A 17676-nucleotide genomic window follows, 5' to 3' on the forward strand; every position below is an offset into this window, starting at 1 on the left:
TCTCAGACGCTCTCTCAGACTCACTTGTTCTCTGACTCTCTCTCTCTCTGACTCTCTCTCTCTGACTCTCTCTCTCTCTCTATCTCTCTGACTCTCTCTCTCTCTAACTCTCTCTCTCTCTCTCTCTGACTCTCTCACTCTCTGACTCTCACTCTCTCTAACTCTCTCTAACTCTCTCTGATTCTCTCTCTCTCCCTCATACTCTCTCTCAGACTCTCTCTCTCATTCTCAGACTCTCTCTCAGAATCTCTCTCTCTCAGACTCTCTCTCTCTCAGACTCTCTCTCTCTAAGATTCTCTCTCAGACTCTCTCTCTCTCTCTGACTCTTTCTCTCTGACTCTCTCTCTCTGACTCTCTCTCTCTGACTCTCTCTCTTACTCTCTCTCTCTCTGACTCTCTCTCTCTCTCTCAGACTCACTCATTCTCCTACTCTCTCTATCTCTGACTCTCTCTCTCTGACTCTCTCTCTCTCTGACTCTCTCTCTCTCCCTGACTCTCGCTCTCTGACTCTATCTCTCTCTCATACTCTCTCTCAGACTCTCTATCTCTTTCTCAGACTCTCTCTCTCAGAATCTCTAGCTCTCAAACTCTCTCTCTCTCAGACACTCTCTCTCTCTGACACTCTCTATCTCTCAGACTCTCACTCTCTCTGACTCTCTCTCTCAGACTCTCACTCTCTCTGACTCTCTCTCTCTCTGACTCTCTCTCTCTCTCTCTCTGACTCTCTCTCTCTCTCTATCTCTCTGACTCTCTCTCTCTCTAACTCTCTCTCTCTCTCTCTCTGACTCTCTCACTCTCTGACTCTCACTCTCTCTAACTCTCTCTAACTCTCTCTAACTCTCTCTGATTCTCTCTCTCTCCCTCATACTCTCTCTCAGACTCTCTCTCTCATTCTCAGACTCTCTCTCAGAATCTCTCTCTCTCAGACTCTCTCTCTCTCAGACTCTCTCTCTCTAAGATTCTCTCTCAGACTCTCTCTCTCTCTCTGACTCTTTCTCTCTGACTCTCTCTCTCTGACTCTCTCTCTCTGACTCTCTCTCTTACTCTCTCTCTCTGACTCTCTCTCTCTCTCTCAGACTCACTCATTCTCCTACTCTCTCTATCTCTGACTCTCTCTCTCTGACTCTCTCTCTCTCTGACTCTCTCTCTCTCCCTGACTCTCGCTCTCTGACTCTATCTCTCTCTCATACTCTCTCTCAGACTCTCTATCTCTTTCTCAGACTCTCTCTCTCAGAATCTCTAGCTCTCAAACTCTCTCTCTCTCAGACACTCTCTCTCTCTGACACTCTCTATCTCTCAGACTCTCACTCTCTCTGACTCTCTCTCTCAGACTCTCACTCTCTCTGACTCTCTCTCTCTCTGACTCTCTCTCTCTCTCTCTGTGACTCTCTCTCTCTCTCTGACTCTCTCTCTCTCTGACTCTCTCTCTTACTCTCTCTCTCTCTCTCTGTTACTCTCTCTCTCTGACTCTCTCTCAGACACTCTCTCTCGGGCACTCTCTCTCAGGCACTCTTTCTCTCTCAGACTCTCACTCTCTCTGACTCTTTCTTTCTCTGACTCACTCTCTCTAACTCTCTCTTTGACTCTATCTCTCTATCTGACTCTCTCTCTGACTCTCTCTCTGACTCTCTCTCTCTCTCTGACTCTCTCTCTCAGACACTCTCTCCCAGACACTCTCTCTCTCTGACTCTCGCTCTGACTCTCTCTCTGACTCTCTCTCTGACTCTCTCTCTGACTCTCTCTCCCTCTCAGACTCACTCTCTCTCAGACACACTCTCTCTCTCAGACACAATCTCCCTCTCTCAGACTCAGTTGTTCTCTGACTCTCTCTCTCTCTGACTCTCTCTCTCTCTCTCTGACTCTCTCTCTCTCTATGACTCTCTCTCTGACTCTCTCTCTCTCTGACTCTCTCACTCTCTGACTCTCTCTCTCGCTGACTCTCTCTGACACTCTCTCTCATTCTCAGACTCTCTCTCAAACTCTCTCTCAGACTCTCTCTCTCTCAGACCCTCTCTCTAAGATTCTCTCTCTCTCTGACTCTCTCTCAGACTCTCTCTCTCTCTCTCTCTCAGACTCTCACGCTCTCTGACTCTCTCTCTCAGACTCTCACTCTCTCTGACACTCTCTCTCTGACTCTCTCTCTCTCTCTCTGACTCTCTCTCTCTCTCTGACTCTCTCTCTCTCTCTGACTCTCTCTCTCTCTGACTCTCTCTCTCTCTGACTCTCTCTCAGACACTCTCTCTCAGACACTCTCTCTCAGGCACTCTCTCTATCTCAGACTCTCACTCTCTCTGTCTCTACCTCTCTCTGACTCTCTCTCTGACACTCTCTGTGACTCTGTCTCTCTCTGAATCTATCTCTCTCTCTGACTCTCTCTCAGACTCTCTCTCTAAGGCTCTCTCTCTCTCAGACTCTCTCTCAGACTCTCACTCTCAGACACTCTCCCTCTCAGACTCACTCTCTCTCAGACACTCTCTCTCTCAGAGACTCCCTCTCTCTCAGACACTATCTCTCTCTCAGAGACTCCCTCTCTCTCAGACTCTCTCTCTCAGACTCTCTCTCTCTCAGACTCTCTCTCAGACTCACTTGTTCTCTGACTCTCTCTCTCTCTCTGACTCTCTCTCTCTGACTCTCTCTCTCTGACTCTCTCTCTCTGACTCTCTCTCTCTGACTCCCTCTCTCTCTATCTCTCTGACTCTCTCTCTCTCTGACTCTCTCTCTCTCTCTCTCTGACTCTCTCACTCTCTGACTCTCACTCTCTCTAACTCTCTCTAACACTCTCTGATTCTCTCTCTCTCTCTCTCTCTCTCCCTCATACTCTCTCTCAGACTCTCTCTCTCATTCTCAGAATCTCTCTCAGAATCTCTCTCTCTCAGACTCTCTCTCTCTCAGACTCTCTCTCTAAGATTCCCTCTCAGACTCTCTCTCAGACTCTCTCTAAGACTCTCTCTCTCAGACACTCTCCCTCAGACTCACACTCTCTCAGACACTCTCTCTCTCAGAGTCTCTCGCTCTCTGACTCTCTCTCTGACTCTCTCTCTCTCTGACTCTCTCTCTCTCTCTTGACTCTCTCTCTCTGACTCTCTCTCTCTCTGACTCTCTCTCTCTCTCTCTGAGTCTCTCTCTCTGACTCTCTCTCTGACTCTCTCTCTCTGACTCTCTCTCTCTCATACTCTCTCTCAGACTCTATCTCTTTCTCAGCCTCTCTCTCTCAGACGCTCTAGCTCTCAGACGCTCTAGCTCTCAGACTCTCTCTCAGACACTCTCTCTCAGAAACTCTCTCTCTAAGACTCTCACTCTCTCTGACTCTCTCTCTCAGACTCTCACTCTCTCTGACTCTCTCTCTCTGACTCTCTCTCTCTGACTCTCTCTCTCTCTCTCTGACTCTCTCTCTCTGACTCTCTCTCTCTCTCTGACTCTCTCTCTCTCTGACTCTCTCTCTCTGACTCTCTCTCAGACACTCTCTCTCAGACACTCTCTCTCAGACACTCTCTCTCAGGCACTCTCTCTATCTCAGACTCTCACTCTCTCTGACTCTATCTCTCTCTGACTCTCTCTTTCTCTCTCTGACTCACTCTTTCTGACTCTCTCTCTGACTCTATCTCTCTCTCAGACTCTCTCTCTCAGACTCTCACTCTCAGACACTCTCCCTCTCAGACTCACTATCTCTCAGACACTCTCTCTCTCTCTCTCTCTCTCTCTCAGAGACTCCCTCTCTCTCAGACACACTCTCTCTCTCAGAGACTCCCTCTCTCTCAGACTCTCTCTCTCTCAGATGCTCTCTCATACTCACTTGTTCTCTGACTCTCTCACTCTCTGACTCTCTCTCTCTGACTCTCTCTCTCTATGACTCTCTCTCTCTCTGACTCTCTCTCTCTCTGACTCTCTCTCTCTGACTCTCACTCTCTCTAACTCTCTCTAACTCTCTCTGATTTCTCTCTCTCTCTCTCTCTCTCTCTCTCTCTCTCTCTCTCTCTCTCTCTCTCTCTATCTATCTTTCTCGCTCTCTCTCATACTCTCTCTTAGACTCTCTCTCTCATTCTCAGACTCTCTCTCAGAATCTCTCTCTCTCAGACTCTCTCTCTCTCTCTGACACTCTCATACACTCTCTCTCGGACACACGCTCTCTCTCTCAGAGACTCCCTTTCTCTCAGACTCTCTCTCTCTGACTCTCTCTCTCTGACTCTCTCTATTTCTGACTCTCTCTCTCTGACTCTCTCTCTCTGACTCTCTCTCTCTGACTCTCTCTCTCTGACTCTCTCTCAGACTCTCTCTCTCTCAGACGCTCTACCTCTCAGACTCTCTCTCTCTCTCAGACACTCTCTCTCAGACACTCTCTCTCTCTCAAACTCTAACTCTCTCTGACCTCTCTCTCTCTCAGACTAACACTCTCTCCTGACTCTCTCTCTCACTGACTCTCTATCTCTGACTCTTGCTCTCTGAATCTCTCTCTCTCTCTCTCTCTCTCTCTCTCTCTCTCTCTCTCTCTCTCTCTCTCTCTCTCTCTCTCTCTCTCTCTCTCTCTCTCTTTCTCTCTCTTATTCTCTCTCTGACTCTCTTTCTCTCTATGACTCTCTCTCTCTGACTCTCTCTCTCTGACTCTCTCTCAGACACTCTCTCTCAGACACTCTCTCTCAGGCACTCTCTCTATCTCAGACTCTCACTCTCTCTGACTCTATCTCTCTGACTCTATCTCTCTCTCTTACTCACTCTCTCTGACTCTCTCTCTGACTCTATCTCTCTCTCTGACTCTCCCTCTGACTCTCTCTCTCTGACTCTCTCTCTCAGACTTTCTCTCTCTCAGACTCTCTCTCAGACTCTCTCTCTAGATACCCTCTCAGACTCTCTCTCAGACTCTCTCTCAGACTCTCTCTCTCAGACACTCTCCCTCAGACTCACACTTTCTCAGACTCTCTCTCTCTCTCAGAGTCTCTCGCTCTCTGACTCTCTCTCTGACTCTCTCTCTCTCTCTCTGACACTCTCTCTCTCTGACTCTCTCTCTCTCTTACTCTCTCTCTTTCTGACTCTCTCTCTCTGAATCTTTCTCTCTCTGACTCTCTCTCTCTGACTCTCTATCTGACTCTCTCTCAGACTCTCTCTCTCAGATGCTCTACCTCTCAGACTCTCTCTTTCTCTCTCAGACACTCTCTCTCAGACACTCTCTCTCTCTCAGACTCTCACTCTTTCTGACTCTCTCTCTCTCAGATTCTCACTCTCTCTGACTCTCTCTCTCACTGACTCTCTATCTCTGACTCTATCTCTCTGAATCTCTCTCTCTCTCTCTCTCTCTCTCTCTCTCTCTCTCTCTCTCTCTCTCTCTCTCTCTCTCTCTCTCTCTCCTCTCTCTCTCTCTCTCTCTCTCCTACTCTCTCTCTGACTCTCTTCTCTCTATGACTCTCTCTCTCTGACTCTCTCTCTCTGACTCTCTCTCAGACACTCTCTCTCAGACACTCTCTCTCAGGCACTCTCTCTATCTCAGACTCTCACTCTCTCTGACTCTCTCTCTCTCTCTGACTCTCTCTCTCTCTCTCTTACTCACTCTCTCTGACTCTCTCTCTGACTCTATCTCTCTTTCTGACTCTCCCTCTTACTCTCTCTCTCCGACTCTCTCTCTCAGACTCTCTCTCAGACTCTCTCTCAGACACTATCTCTCTCAAACTCTCTATCAGACTCTCTCTCAGACATTCTCTCTCAGACTCTCTCTCAGACTCTCTCTCTCATTCTCAGACTCTCTCTCAGAATCTCTCTCTCTCAGACTCTCTCTCTCTCAGACTCTCTCTCTCTAAGATTCTCTCTCAGACTCTCTCTCTCTCTCTGACTCTTTCTCTCTGACCTCTCTCTCTGACTCTCTCTCTCTGACTCTCTCTCTTACTCTCTCTCTCTGACTCTCTCTCTCTCTCTCAGACTCACTCATTCTCCTACTCTCTCTATCTCTGACTCTCTCTCTCTGACTCTCTCTCTCTCTGACTCTCTCTCTCTCCCTGACTCTCGCTCTCTGACTCTATCTCTCTCTCATACTCTCTCTCAGACTCTCTATCTCTTTCTCAGACTCTCTCTCTCAGAATCTCTAGCTCTCAAACTCTCTCTCTCTCAGACACTCTCTCTCTCTTACTCTCTCTCTCTCTCTGACTCTCTCTCTCTGACTCTCTCTCTCTCTCTGACTCTCTCTCTCTCTGACTCTCTCTCAGACACTCTCTCTCAGACACTCTCTCTCAGGCATTCTCTCTATCTCAGACTCTTACTCTTTCTGTTTCTATCTCTCTCTGACTCTCTCTCTCTCTGACTCACTCTCTGTGACTCTCTCTCTGAATCTATCTCTCTCTCTGACTCTCTCTCAGACTCTCTCTCTAAGGCTCTCTCTCTCTCTCAGACTCTCTCTCAGACTCTCACTCTCAGACACTCTCCCTCTCAGAGACTCACTCTCTCTCAGACACTCTCTCTCTCTCTCTCTCTCTCAGAGACTCCCTCTCTCTCAGACTCTCTCTCTCAGACTCTCTCTCTCTCAGACGCTCTCTCAGACTCACTTGTTCTCTGACTCTCTCTCTCTCTGACTCTCTCTCTCTGACTCTCTCTCTCTCTCTCTCTCTCTGACTCTCTCACTCTCTGACTCTCACTCTCTCTAACTCTCTCTAACTCTCTCTGATTCTCTCTCTCTCCCTCATACTCTCTCTCAGACTCTCTCTCTCATTCTCAGACTCTCTCTCAGAATCTCTCTCTCTCAGACTCTCTCTCTCTCAGACTCTCTCTCTCTAAGATTCTCTCTCAGACTCTCTCTCTCTCTCTGACTCTTCTCTCTGACTCTCTCTCTCTGACTCTCTCTCTCTGACTCTCTCTCTTACTCTCTCTCTCTGACTCTCTCTCTCTCTCTCAGACTCACTCATTCTCCTACTCTCTCTATCTCTGACTCTCTCTCTCTGACTCTCTCTCTCTCTGACTCTCTCTCTCTCCCTGACCTCTCGCTCTCTGACTCTATCTCTCTCTCATACTCTCTCTCAGACTCTCTATCTCTTTCTCAGACTCTCTCTCTCAGAATCTCTAGCTCTCAAACTCTCTCTCTCTCAGACACTCTCTCTCTCTCTGACACTCTCTATCTCTCAGACTCTCACTCTCTCTGACTCTCTCTCTCAGACTCTCACTCTCTCTGACTCTCTCTCTCTCTGACTCTCTCTCTCTCTCTCTCTGACTCTCTCTCTCTCTCTATCTCTCTGACTCTCTCTCTCTCTAACTCTCTCTCTCTCTCTCTCTGACTCTCTCACTCTCTGACTCTCACTCTCTCTAACTCTCTCTAACTCTCTCTGATTCTCTCTCTCTCCCTCATACTCTCTCTCAGACTCTCTCTCATTCTCAGACTCTCTCTCAGAATCTCTCTCTCTCAGACTCTCTCTCTCTCAGACTCTCTCTCTCTAAGATTCTCTCTCAGACTCTCTCTCTCTCTCTGACTCTTTCTCTCTGACTCTCTCTCTCTGACTCTCTCTCTCTGACTCTCTCTCTTACTCTCTCTCTCTGACTCTCTCTCTCTCTCTCAGACTCACTCATTCTCCTACTCTCTCTATCTCTGACTCTCTCTCTCTGACTCTCTCTCTCTCTGACTCTCTCTCTCTCCCTGACTCTCGCTCTCTGACTCTATCTCTCTCTCATACTCTCTCTCAGACTCTCTATCTCTTTCTCAGACTCTCTCTCTCAGAATCTCTAGCTCTCAACTCTCTCTCTCTCAGACACTCTCTCTCTCTGACACTCTCTATCTCTCAGACTCTCACTCTCTCTGACTCTCTCTTTCAGACTCTCACTCTCTCTGACTCTCTCTCTCTTTGACTCTCTCTCTCTCTCTCTGTGACTCTCTCTCTCTCTCTGACTCTCTCTCTCTCTGACTCTCTCTCTTACTCTCTCTCTCTCTCTCTGTTACTCTCTCTCTCTGACTCTCTCTCAGACACTCTCTCTCGGGCACTCTCTCTCAGGCACTCTTTCTCTCTCAGACTCTCACTCTCTCTGACTCTTTCTTTCTCTGACTCACTCTCTCTACTCTCTCTTTGACTCTATCTCTCTATCTGACTCTCTCTCTGACTCTCTCTCTGACTCTCTCTCTCTCTCTGACTCTCTCTCTCAGACACTCTCTCCCAGACACTCTCTCTCTCTGACTCTCGCTCTGACTCTCTCTCTGACTCTCTCTCTGACTCTCTCTCTGACTCTCTCTCCCTCTCAGACTCACTCTCTCTCAGACACACTCTCTCTCTCAGACACAATCTCCCTCTCTCAGACTCAGTTGTTCTCTGACTCTCTCTCTCTCTGACTCTCTCTCTCTCTCTCTGACTCTCTCTCTCTCTGTGACTCTCTCTCTGACTCTCTCTCTCTCTGACTCTCTCACTCTCTGACTCTCTCTCTCGCTGACTCTCTCTGACACTCTCTCTCATTCTCAGACTCTCTCTCAAACTCTCTCTCAGACTCTCTCTCTCTCAGACCCTCTCTCTAAGATTCTCTCTCTCTCTGACTCTCTCTCAGACTCTCTCTCTCTCTCTCTCTCAGACTCTCACGCTCTCTGACTCTCTCTCTCAGACTCTCACTCTCTCTGACACTCTCTCTCTGACTCTCTCTCTCTCTCTCTGACTCTCTCTCTCTCTCTGACTCTCTCTCTCTCTCTGACTCTCTCTCTCTCTGACTCTCTCTCTCTCTGACTCTCTCTCAGACACTCTCTCTCAGACACTCTCTCTCAGGCACTCTCTCTATCTCAGACTCTCACTCTCTCTGTCTCTACCTCTCTCTGACTCTCTCTCTGACACTCTCTGTGACTCTGTCTCTCTCTGAATCTATCTCTCTCTCTGACTCTCTCTCAGACTCTCTCTCTAAGGCTCTCTCTCTCTCAGACTCTCTCTCAGACTCTCACTCTCAGACACTCTCCCTCTCAGACTCACTCTCTCTCAGACACTCTCTCTCTCAGAGACTCCCTCTCTCTCAGACACTATCTCTCTCTCAGAGACTCCCTCTCTCTCAGACTCTCTCTCTCAGACTCTCTCTCTCTCAGACTCTCTCTCAGACTCACTTGTTCTCTGACTCTCTCTCTCTCTCTGACTCTCTCTCTCTGACTCTCTCTCTCTGACTCTCTCTCTCTGACTCTCTCTCTCTGACTCCCTCTCTCTCTATCTCTCTGACTCTCTCTCTCTCTGACTCTCTCTCTCTCTCTCTCTGACTCTCTCACTCTCTGACTCTCACTCTCTCTAACTCTCTCTAACACTCTCTGATTCTCTCTCTCTCTCTCTCTCTCTCTCTCTCCCTCATACTCTCTCTCAGACTCTCTCTCTCATTCTCAGAATCTCTCTCAGAATCTCTCTCTCTCAGACTCTCTCTCTCTCAGACTCTCTCTCTAAGATTCCCTCTCAGACTCTCTCTCAGACTCTCTCTAAGACTCTCTCTCTCAGACACTCTCCCTCAGACTCACACTCTCTCAGACACTCTCTCTCTCAGAGTCTCTCGCTCTCTGACTCTCTCTCTGACTCTCTCTCTCTCTGACTCTCTCTCTCTCTCTGACTCTCTCTCTCTGACTCTCTCTCTCTCTGACTCTCTCTCTCTCTCTCTGAGTCTCTCTCTCTGACTCTCTCTCTGACTCTCTCTCTCTGACTCTCTCTCTCATACTCTCTCTCAGACTCTATCTCTTTCTCAGCCTCTCTCTCTCAGACGCTCTAGCTCTCAGACGCTCTAGCTCTCAGACTCTCTCTCAGACACTCTCTCTCAGAAACTCTCTCTCTAAGACTCTCACTCTCTCTGACTCTCTCTCTCAGACTCTCACTCTCTCTGACTCTCTCTCTCTGACTCTCTCTCTCTGACTCTCTCTCTCTCTCTCTGACTCTCTCTCTCTGACTCTCTCTCTCTCTCTGACTCTCTCTTCTCTCTGACTCTCTCTCTCTGACTCTCTCTCAGACACTCTCTCTCAGACACTCTCTCTCAGACACTCTCTCTCAGGCACTCTCTCTATCTCAGACTCTCACTCTCTCTGACTCTATCTCTCTCTGACTCTCTCTTTCTCTCTCTGACTCACTCTTTCTGACTCTCTCTCTGACTCTATCTCTCTCTCAGACTCTCTCTCTCAGACTCTCACTCTCAGACACTCTCCCTCTCAGACTCACTATCTCTCAGACACTCTCTCTCTCTCTCTCTCTCTCAGAGACTCCCTCTCTCTCAGACACACTCTCTCTCTCAGAGACTCCCTCTCTCTCAGACTCTCTCTCTCTCAGATGCTCTCTCATACTCACTTGTTCTCTGACTCTCTCACTCTCTGACTCTCTCTCTCTGACTCTCTCTCTCTATGACTCTCTCTCTCTCTGACTCTCTCTCTCTCTGACTCTCTCTCTCTGACTCTCACTCTCTCTAACTCTCTCTAACTCTCTCTGATTCTCTCTCTCTCTCTCTCTCTCTCTCTCTCTCTCTCTCTCTCTCTCTCTCTCTCTCTCTCTCTCTCTCTCTCTCTCTCTATCTTTCTCGCTCTCTCTCATACTCTCTCTTAGACTCTCTCTCTCATTCTCAGACTCTCTCTCAGAATCTCTCTCTCTCAGACTCTCTCTCTCTCTCTGACACTCTCATACACTCTCTCTCGGACACACGCTCTCTCTCTCAGAGACTCCCTTTCTCTCAGACTCTCTCTCTCTGACTCTCTCTCTCTGACTCTCTCTATTTCTGACTCTCTCTCTCTGACTCTCTCTCTCTGACTCTCTCTCTCTGACTCTCTCTCTCTGACTCTCTCTCAGACTCTCTCTCTCTCAGACGCTCTACCTCTCAGACTCTCTCTCTCTCTCAGACACTCTCTCTCAGACACTCTCTCTCTCTCAGACTCTAACTCTCTCTGACTCTCTCTCTCTCAGACTAACACTCTCTCTGACTCTCTCTCTCACTGACTCTCTATCTCTGACTCTTGCTCTCTGAATCTCTCTCTCTCTCTCTCTCTCTCTCTCTCTCTCTCTCTCTCTCTCTCTCTCTCTCTCTCTCTCTCTCTTTCTCTCTCTTATTCTCTCTCTGACTCTCTTTCTCTCTATGACTCTCTCTCTCTGACTCTCTCTCTCTGACTCTCTCTCAGACACTCTCTCTCAGACACTCTCTCTCAGGCACTCTCTCTATCTCAGACTCTCACTCTCTCTGACTCTATCTCTCTGACTCTATCTCTCTCTCTTACTCACTCTCTCTGACTCTCTCTCTGACTCTATCTCTCTCTCTGACTCTCCCTCTGACTCTCTCGCTCTGACTCTCTCTCTCAGACTTTCTCTCTCTCAGACTCTCTCTCAGACTCTCTCTCTAAGATACCCTCTCAGACTCTCTCTCAGACTCTCTCTCAGACTCTCTCTCTCAGACACTCTCCCTCAGACTCACACTTTCTCAGACTCTCTCTCTCTCTCAGAGTCTCTCGCTCTCTGACTCTCTCTCTGACTCTCTCTCTCTCTCTCTGACACTCTCTCTCTCTGACTCTCTCTCTCTCTTACTCTCTCTCTTTCTGACTCTCTCTCTCTGAATCTTTCTCTCTCTGACTCTCTCTCTCTGACTCTCTATCTGACTCTCTCTCAGACTCTCTCTCTCAGATGCTCTACCTCTCAGACTCTCTCTTTCTCTCTCAGACACTCTCTCTCAGACACTCTCTCTCTCTCAGACTCTCACTCTTTCTGACTCTCTCTCTCTCAGATTCTCACTCTCTCTGACTCTCTCTCTCACTGACTCTCTATCTCTGACTCTATCTCTCTGAATCTCTCTCTCTCTCTCTCTCTCTCTCTCTCTCTCTCTCTCTCTCTCTCTCTCTCTCTCATACTCTCTCTCTGACTCTCTTTCTCTCTATGACTCTCTCTCTCTGACTCTCTCTCTCTGACTCTCTCTCAGACACTCTCTCTCAGACACTCTCTCTCAGGCACTCTCTCTATCTCAGACTCTCACTCTCTCTGACTCTCTCTCTCTCTCTGACTCTCTCTCTCTCTCTCTTACTCACTCTCTCTGACTCTCTCTCTGACTCTATCTCTCTTTCTGACTCTCCCTCTTACTCTCTCTCTCCGACTCTCTCTCTCAGACTCTCTCTCAGACTCTCTCTCAGACACTATCTCTCTCAAACTCTCTATCAGACTCTCTCTCAGACATTCTCTCTCAGACTCTCTCTCAGATTCTCTCTCTAAGGTTCTCTCTCTCTCTCTCTCTCTCTCTCAGACTCTATCAGACTCTCACTCTCAGACAATCTCACTCTCAGACTCACTCTCTCACAGACACACTCTCTCTCTCAGACACTCTCTCTCTCAGACCCACTTGTTCTCTGACTCTCTCTCTCTCTGACTCTCTCTCTCTCTGACTCTCTCTCTCTCTCTCTGACTCTCTCTCTCTCACACTCTCTCTCTGACTCTCTCTCTCTCTCTCTCTCTCTCTCTGACTCTCTCACACTCTGACTCTCTCTCTGACTCTCTCTCTCTCTCTCTGATTCTCCCTCTCTCTCTCATACTCTCTCTCTTACTCTCTCTCTCTCTCTGACTCTCTCTCTCAGACTCTCTCTCTCTCTGACTCTCTCTCTCTCTGACTCTCTCTCTCTCTGACTCTCTCATACACTCTCTCTCGGACACACTCTCTCTCTCTCTCAGAGACTCCCTTTCTCTCAGACTCTCTCTCTCAGACTCTCTCTCTCTCAGACAATCTCTCAGACTCTCTCTCTAAGATTCCCTCTCAGACTCTCTCTCAGACTCTCTTTCAGACTCTCTCTCTCAGACACTCTCCCTCAGACTCACACTCTCTCAGACACTCTCTCTCTCAGAGTCTCTTGCTCTCTGACTCTCTCTCTGACTCTCTCTCTCTCTGACTCTCTCTCTCTGACTCTCTCTCTTTCTGACTCTTTCCCTCTGACTCTCTCTCTCTCTGACTCTCTCTCTCTGACTCTCTCTCTCTGACTCTCTCTCAGACTCTCTCTCTCAGACGCTCTACCTCTCAGACTCTCTCTCTCTCTCTCTCTCTCTCTCTCTCTCTCTCTCAGACACTCTCTCTCAGACACTCTCTCTCTCAGACTCCCACTCTCTCTGACTCTCTCTCTCTCAGACTCTCACTCTCTCTGACTCTCCCTCTCACTGACTCTCTATCTCTGACTCTTTCTCTCTGAATCTCTCTCTCTCTCTTACTCTCTCTCTGACTCTCTTTCTCTCTATGACTCTCTCTCTCTGACTCTCTCTCTCTGACTCTCTCTCAGACACTCTCTCTCAGACACTCTCTCTCAGGCACTCTCTCTATCTCAGACTCTCACTCTCTCTGACTCTCTCTCTCAGACTCTCTCTCAGACTCTCTCTCAGACACTCTCTCTCTCAAACTCTCTATCAGACTCTCTCTCAGACTTTCTCTCTCAGACTCGCTCTCAGATTCTCTCTCTAAGGCTCTCTCTCTCTCTCTCTCTCTCTCTCAGACTCTCTCAGACTCTCTCAGACTCTCACTCTCAGACAATCTCACTCTCAGACTCACTCTCTCTCAGACACACTCTCTCTCTCTGAGTCTCTCTCTATCTCTCTGACTCTCTCTCACACTCTCTCTCTGACTCTCTCTCTCTCTCTCTCTCTCTCTCTCTGACTCTCTCACTCTCTGACTCTCTCTCTGACTCTCTCTCTCTCTGATTCTCCCTCTCTCTCATACTCTCTCTCTGACTCTCTCTCTCTCTCTCTCTCTGACTCTCTCTCTCAGACTCTCTCTCTCTCTGACTCTCTCTCTCTGACTCTCTCTCTCCCAGACTCTCTCATACACTCTCTCTCAGACACACTCTCTCAGAGACTCCCTCTCTCTTAGACTCTCTCTCAGACTCTCTCTCTCTCAGACTCTCTCTTATGGGGCTATGCACTAAGCTCCGATAAGTCACTTTTAGACCGTAAAGTACTCTTCGAACGTGATTTTGTTGCTCAACCCGATGCACTAAGCAACGCAAACAGGCAGTTTGCGATCTAAAAATGACTTTTTTCAGGAATTGTTTTTAAGTCCAACTTTGCTCATTCGCAACCCTGCTTGCGTGAAATTCTGCCCTTAAGCGGGCACTAAGACACGCAACCTTAGCAAACGCGAAAGTTGCGTTGATCAGATCACGTCAGGTCAGAGTAGACGCAAAGAAATCTGGACTTAGAAAAAATTCTTGCTTTTTATTTTTGCATGCGCAAAACCCATAAAGCAGGCCGGCGGGTGTCCCCGGCTAACCCCGCGGGGGTCTCGACAGAGCCCGGGGGTCGTGCGGGTTCCCCGGCTGACCAAGCTGGGGTCCCCGTGGGAGTTCAGGGGTCCCTGCAGGAGTCCGGGGGCCCCCACGGCCATCCCAGGGTCCCTGCGGGAGTCCCGGGGTACCCAAGGGAGTCCCGGGGTACCCGTGGGCCTGCGGTACCAATGTTGTACCAAATAATAAACAAGAATTATAACTAAATACACCCCCCTATCACATACTATATAGTAATGGCCAAAATTACTATTATCCACATATGGATAATAATGCATTTGGCCATTTTAAATACATATAACATTCAATAAATAGAGTCAAAACATATTACACTTACCTTTTACAGGCACCCACGATAAAGGCCGTCTTCATCCTCATCTTCATTCTGCCCATGCTCCTACGGTGCTGCAAAACATGCACAACAATTACAATAGCCAATGTAATGTCCCCTAACCCCTTAATCACCATAGCGGTTATTAACCCGCTACAGTCATTAAAGGGTTAACCCACCCTCACCCACCACTCGGGAGGCCTACATACCCTCCCACACTAACCCCCCACCCCGTGAGGCCTAACCACCCTCACCCACTACTCACAAAGGAGGCCTACCCACATACCCTTGGTGCTAATACCCCCTCCCCCCACACCCACAATAAAAATAATACACAGCCCCACAATAAACATCATTCTATTTATTAAATACATTACCCACCCCCTGTGCCCCCCATAAATACATGATTTATCCTTTTACATACAGGGTTCATACCCCAGCCCCACTCGAGTCCCCGGCGGGCTGGCAGGTCACCTGACAGACATAAAGGGTACCAGCAACTTGTTTCACACAGGTTCTGGAGGCCTGTTGGTGGGTCCCGCCAACTGCCATGGCCCCCAGGTGGTCTCCTTGGGACACTGTGGGCCACAATTCGGTCCCCACTGTAGGCTCGCGGATGTCTGGGAGCCCCGGGTCAGACCCACAGGTGTCTGTGGGGCCTCGGGTGGTTCTCACAGGGGTCTGGGGAACTCTCGAGTGCTCACTATGGCTCCACGGTGCCCCCACGGATGTGGGACCTCCGGTTCTTCCCCGCACACTACGGGTCAGCGGTGCCCCCACGGATGTGTGGCCACCGTTTCATCCCCACAGGTGTCACCCGTGGAACCACCAGCCTGATACCCGTGATATACCCGAGGATACCGCAGGTGGTCTCCAGAGGTCTCACGCAGAACCAACCCTGTAAAATAAATAAACCGGACCTATACATACATCCCCCCCCCAACACCTACAGTACAATAATGTGCCAAATAACTATTATCCAGATATGGATAGTAGATTATTTGCCCATTATTAAACACATAAAACATGCATAAATCAAAACCTGCATTTTTAATCTTAAAATCACCACAGTGCATGTTAAAATAAATCCAGCAGCCATTGCAAATATAAAAATAACAAACTGCAGCTACACAAATGTCTATGAAATGTCACACAATTGCATTGAGTGTGTACTGTACATGATGCAATTAATGTGTGCATCATATAACACTATGCAAAATATATGTAAAAATAAAATACAATATTAACAATGTACCCTAACCAGCAATGCCATCATGAAAATCAATTATAAACTAAGCAACATCAATACAATTAGCATCAATCAATTAATCCATTTCCTCAAACAATTCCAATACAATACAAATCAATTATACAATTCCCTATTCAATTCCTAAAGCCAAACCATTGCCAAAACAATTCTAATTTAAAGTAACCACCATCATTCTAATGTATGTTCCCTAAAGAAGCCATTACAATTAATCTTTAACTATATACAAATTACATTATTCACAACAATGACAAAATAAAGCTGATAAAAAAACTAGCCATACATGAAAAGAACATAAACATTAGCAAACCAATCAATTATAATCCCTGTATGTCTATTCATATAGATAGATATACATAAAATACAGGGGCAATAATACAGCATAAAATACAAAGCATTTCCATACAAAAGTCACATAGAATACACCCATTCAGTGTCCGTGAATGTATGTAGATACATATATACATTAACAGGCATTAAATGGGACTGAAAAAATAAAAGACATGAATGAAAAATCATAAAAACCTGTAAAAGTAAAAATAATAAACTTTTCTTTTGTTTACTCACCATTAGATGCCCACTCACCGAAATCCAAGCGACCCGGAAGCACAGGAACAAATCCACAGGTAAGCCATAAAATAAAAAAACATAACAAATCCACGTATTTTAATTGTTTGAGGAAATGGATTAATTGATTGTTGCTAATTGTATTGATGTAGGTTAGTTTCTAATTGATTTTCAGGATTGCATTGGTGTTTAGGGGACATTGTTCATATTTTATTCATAGTGTATTTTATTGTTACATATATTTTGCATAGTGTTACATGATGCACAGATTAATTGCATCATGTACACACTCTATGCAATTGTGTGACATTTCATATACATTTGTGGCGCAGGGGAACGGGTGCGAGAGGAGAAAGGGAGAGATTAACGAGGAGGCAGAGGAGAAAGGTCAGAGGCAGGGAGTACAGGGGTGACGGGACACATTGGGAAGCAGGAATCCCCTGAACCGTCACAGTATCCCCCCCTTGAGGATCGATCTCCGGGTGATCCTGCCATGGCTTCTGGGGAAATTTTTGATGAACTTGCCAGAGGAGTTTGGGGGCGTGAATTTGATGAGAAGGAATCCATGAACGCTCCTCTGGACCATACACCTTCCAATGAACGAGGAACTGTAAGTTGTTTCAGGACCAACGGGAGTCGATTATGGAATGAACCTCATATTCCTGCTGTCCGTGAATGGTCACGGGGTTTGGTTTTCGGGAACGGTCCGGAAAGTGGGAGCTTTGGATGAAAGGTTTGAGCAGGGACACATGGAAAACAGATGGAATCCTCATGGTGGGAGGAAGTGCCAGACGGTATGCGACCGGATTGATCCTCTGCAGTATCTTGAAGGGACCAAAGAATCTCGGTGACAATTTCAGAGCTGAGGTCTTGAGCCTTATATTTTTTGAGGACAACCACATTCTGTCTCCGGGTTTAAACGATGGACCCAGTTGGTGTCGTCGATCTGCCTTTGTTTTCTGTCATGAGACGGCAGTTTGTAGAGTCTTCAGAATCCTCCTCCAAGAGTTTTGAAGAGTAGAGACATGAGAATCCGCTAGGAGAGAGGAGAGGGGAAGACTGCTAGGGTGGAATCCAAAATTAATGAAAAAAGGGGACTCTTGCGTAGATTCATTTTTAAGAGAGTTAATAGCAAACTCGGCCCATGGTAAAAGATCACCCAGTTGTCTTGAGACTCGGAGACGAAACATCTGAGATACTGCTCTAAGGTCTGATTCATTCTTTCCGTTTGACCTTTGGTTTGAGGATGATAACCAGAAGAAAAAAGAAATGAAATCCCAAGTCTCTGAGAAAACGCACGCCAAAATTTAGAGATGAATTGAGAACCTCTGT

General features: G+C 47.4%; 1 protein-coding gene across 1 annotated transcript in view; it reads right to left on the reverse strand.

Annotated features, from left to right (window-relative positions):
* LOC142488185 (uncharacterized) overlaps positions 1–17117 on the reverse strand; it is a 42716-nt gene extending 25599 nt beyond the window's left edge. Inside the window, exon 1 of the mRNA XM_075588558.1 lies at positions 16976–17117. Within this exon, the coding sequence (XP_075444673.1) occupies positions 16976–17117 (142 nt within the window). The remainder of the gene's footprint in view (positions 1–16975) is intronic.
* Between the last annotated feature and the right edge of the window lie 559 nt (positions 17118–17676).

The sequence above is a fragment of the Ascaphus truei genome, chromosome 2 (assembly GCF_040206685.1).
Source record: "Ascaphus truei isolate aAscTru1 chromosome 2, aAscTru1.hap1, whole genome shotgun sequence".
NCBI lineage: Eukaryota > Metazoa > Chordata > Amphibia > Anura > Ascaphidae > Ascaphus > Ascaphus truei.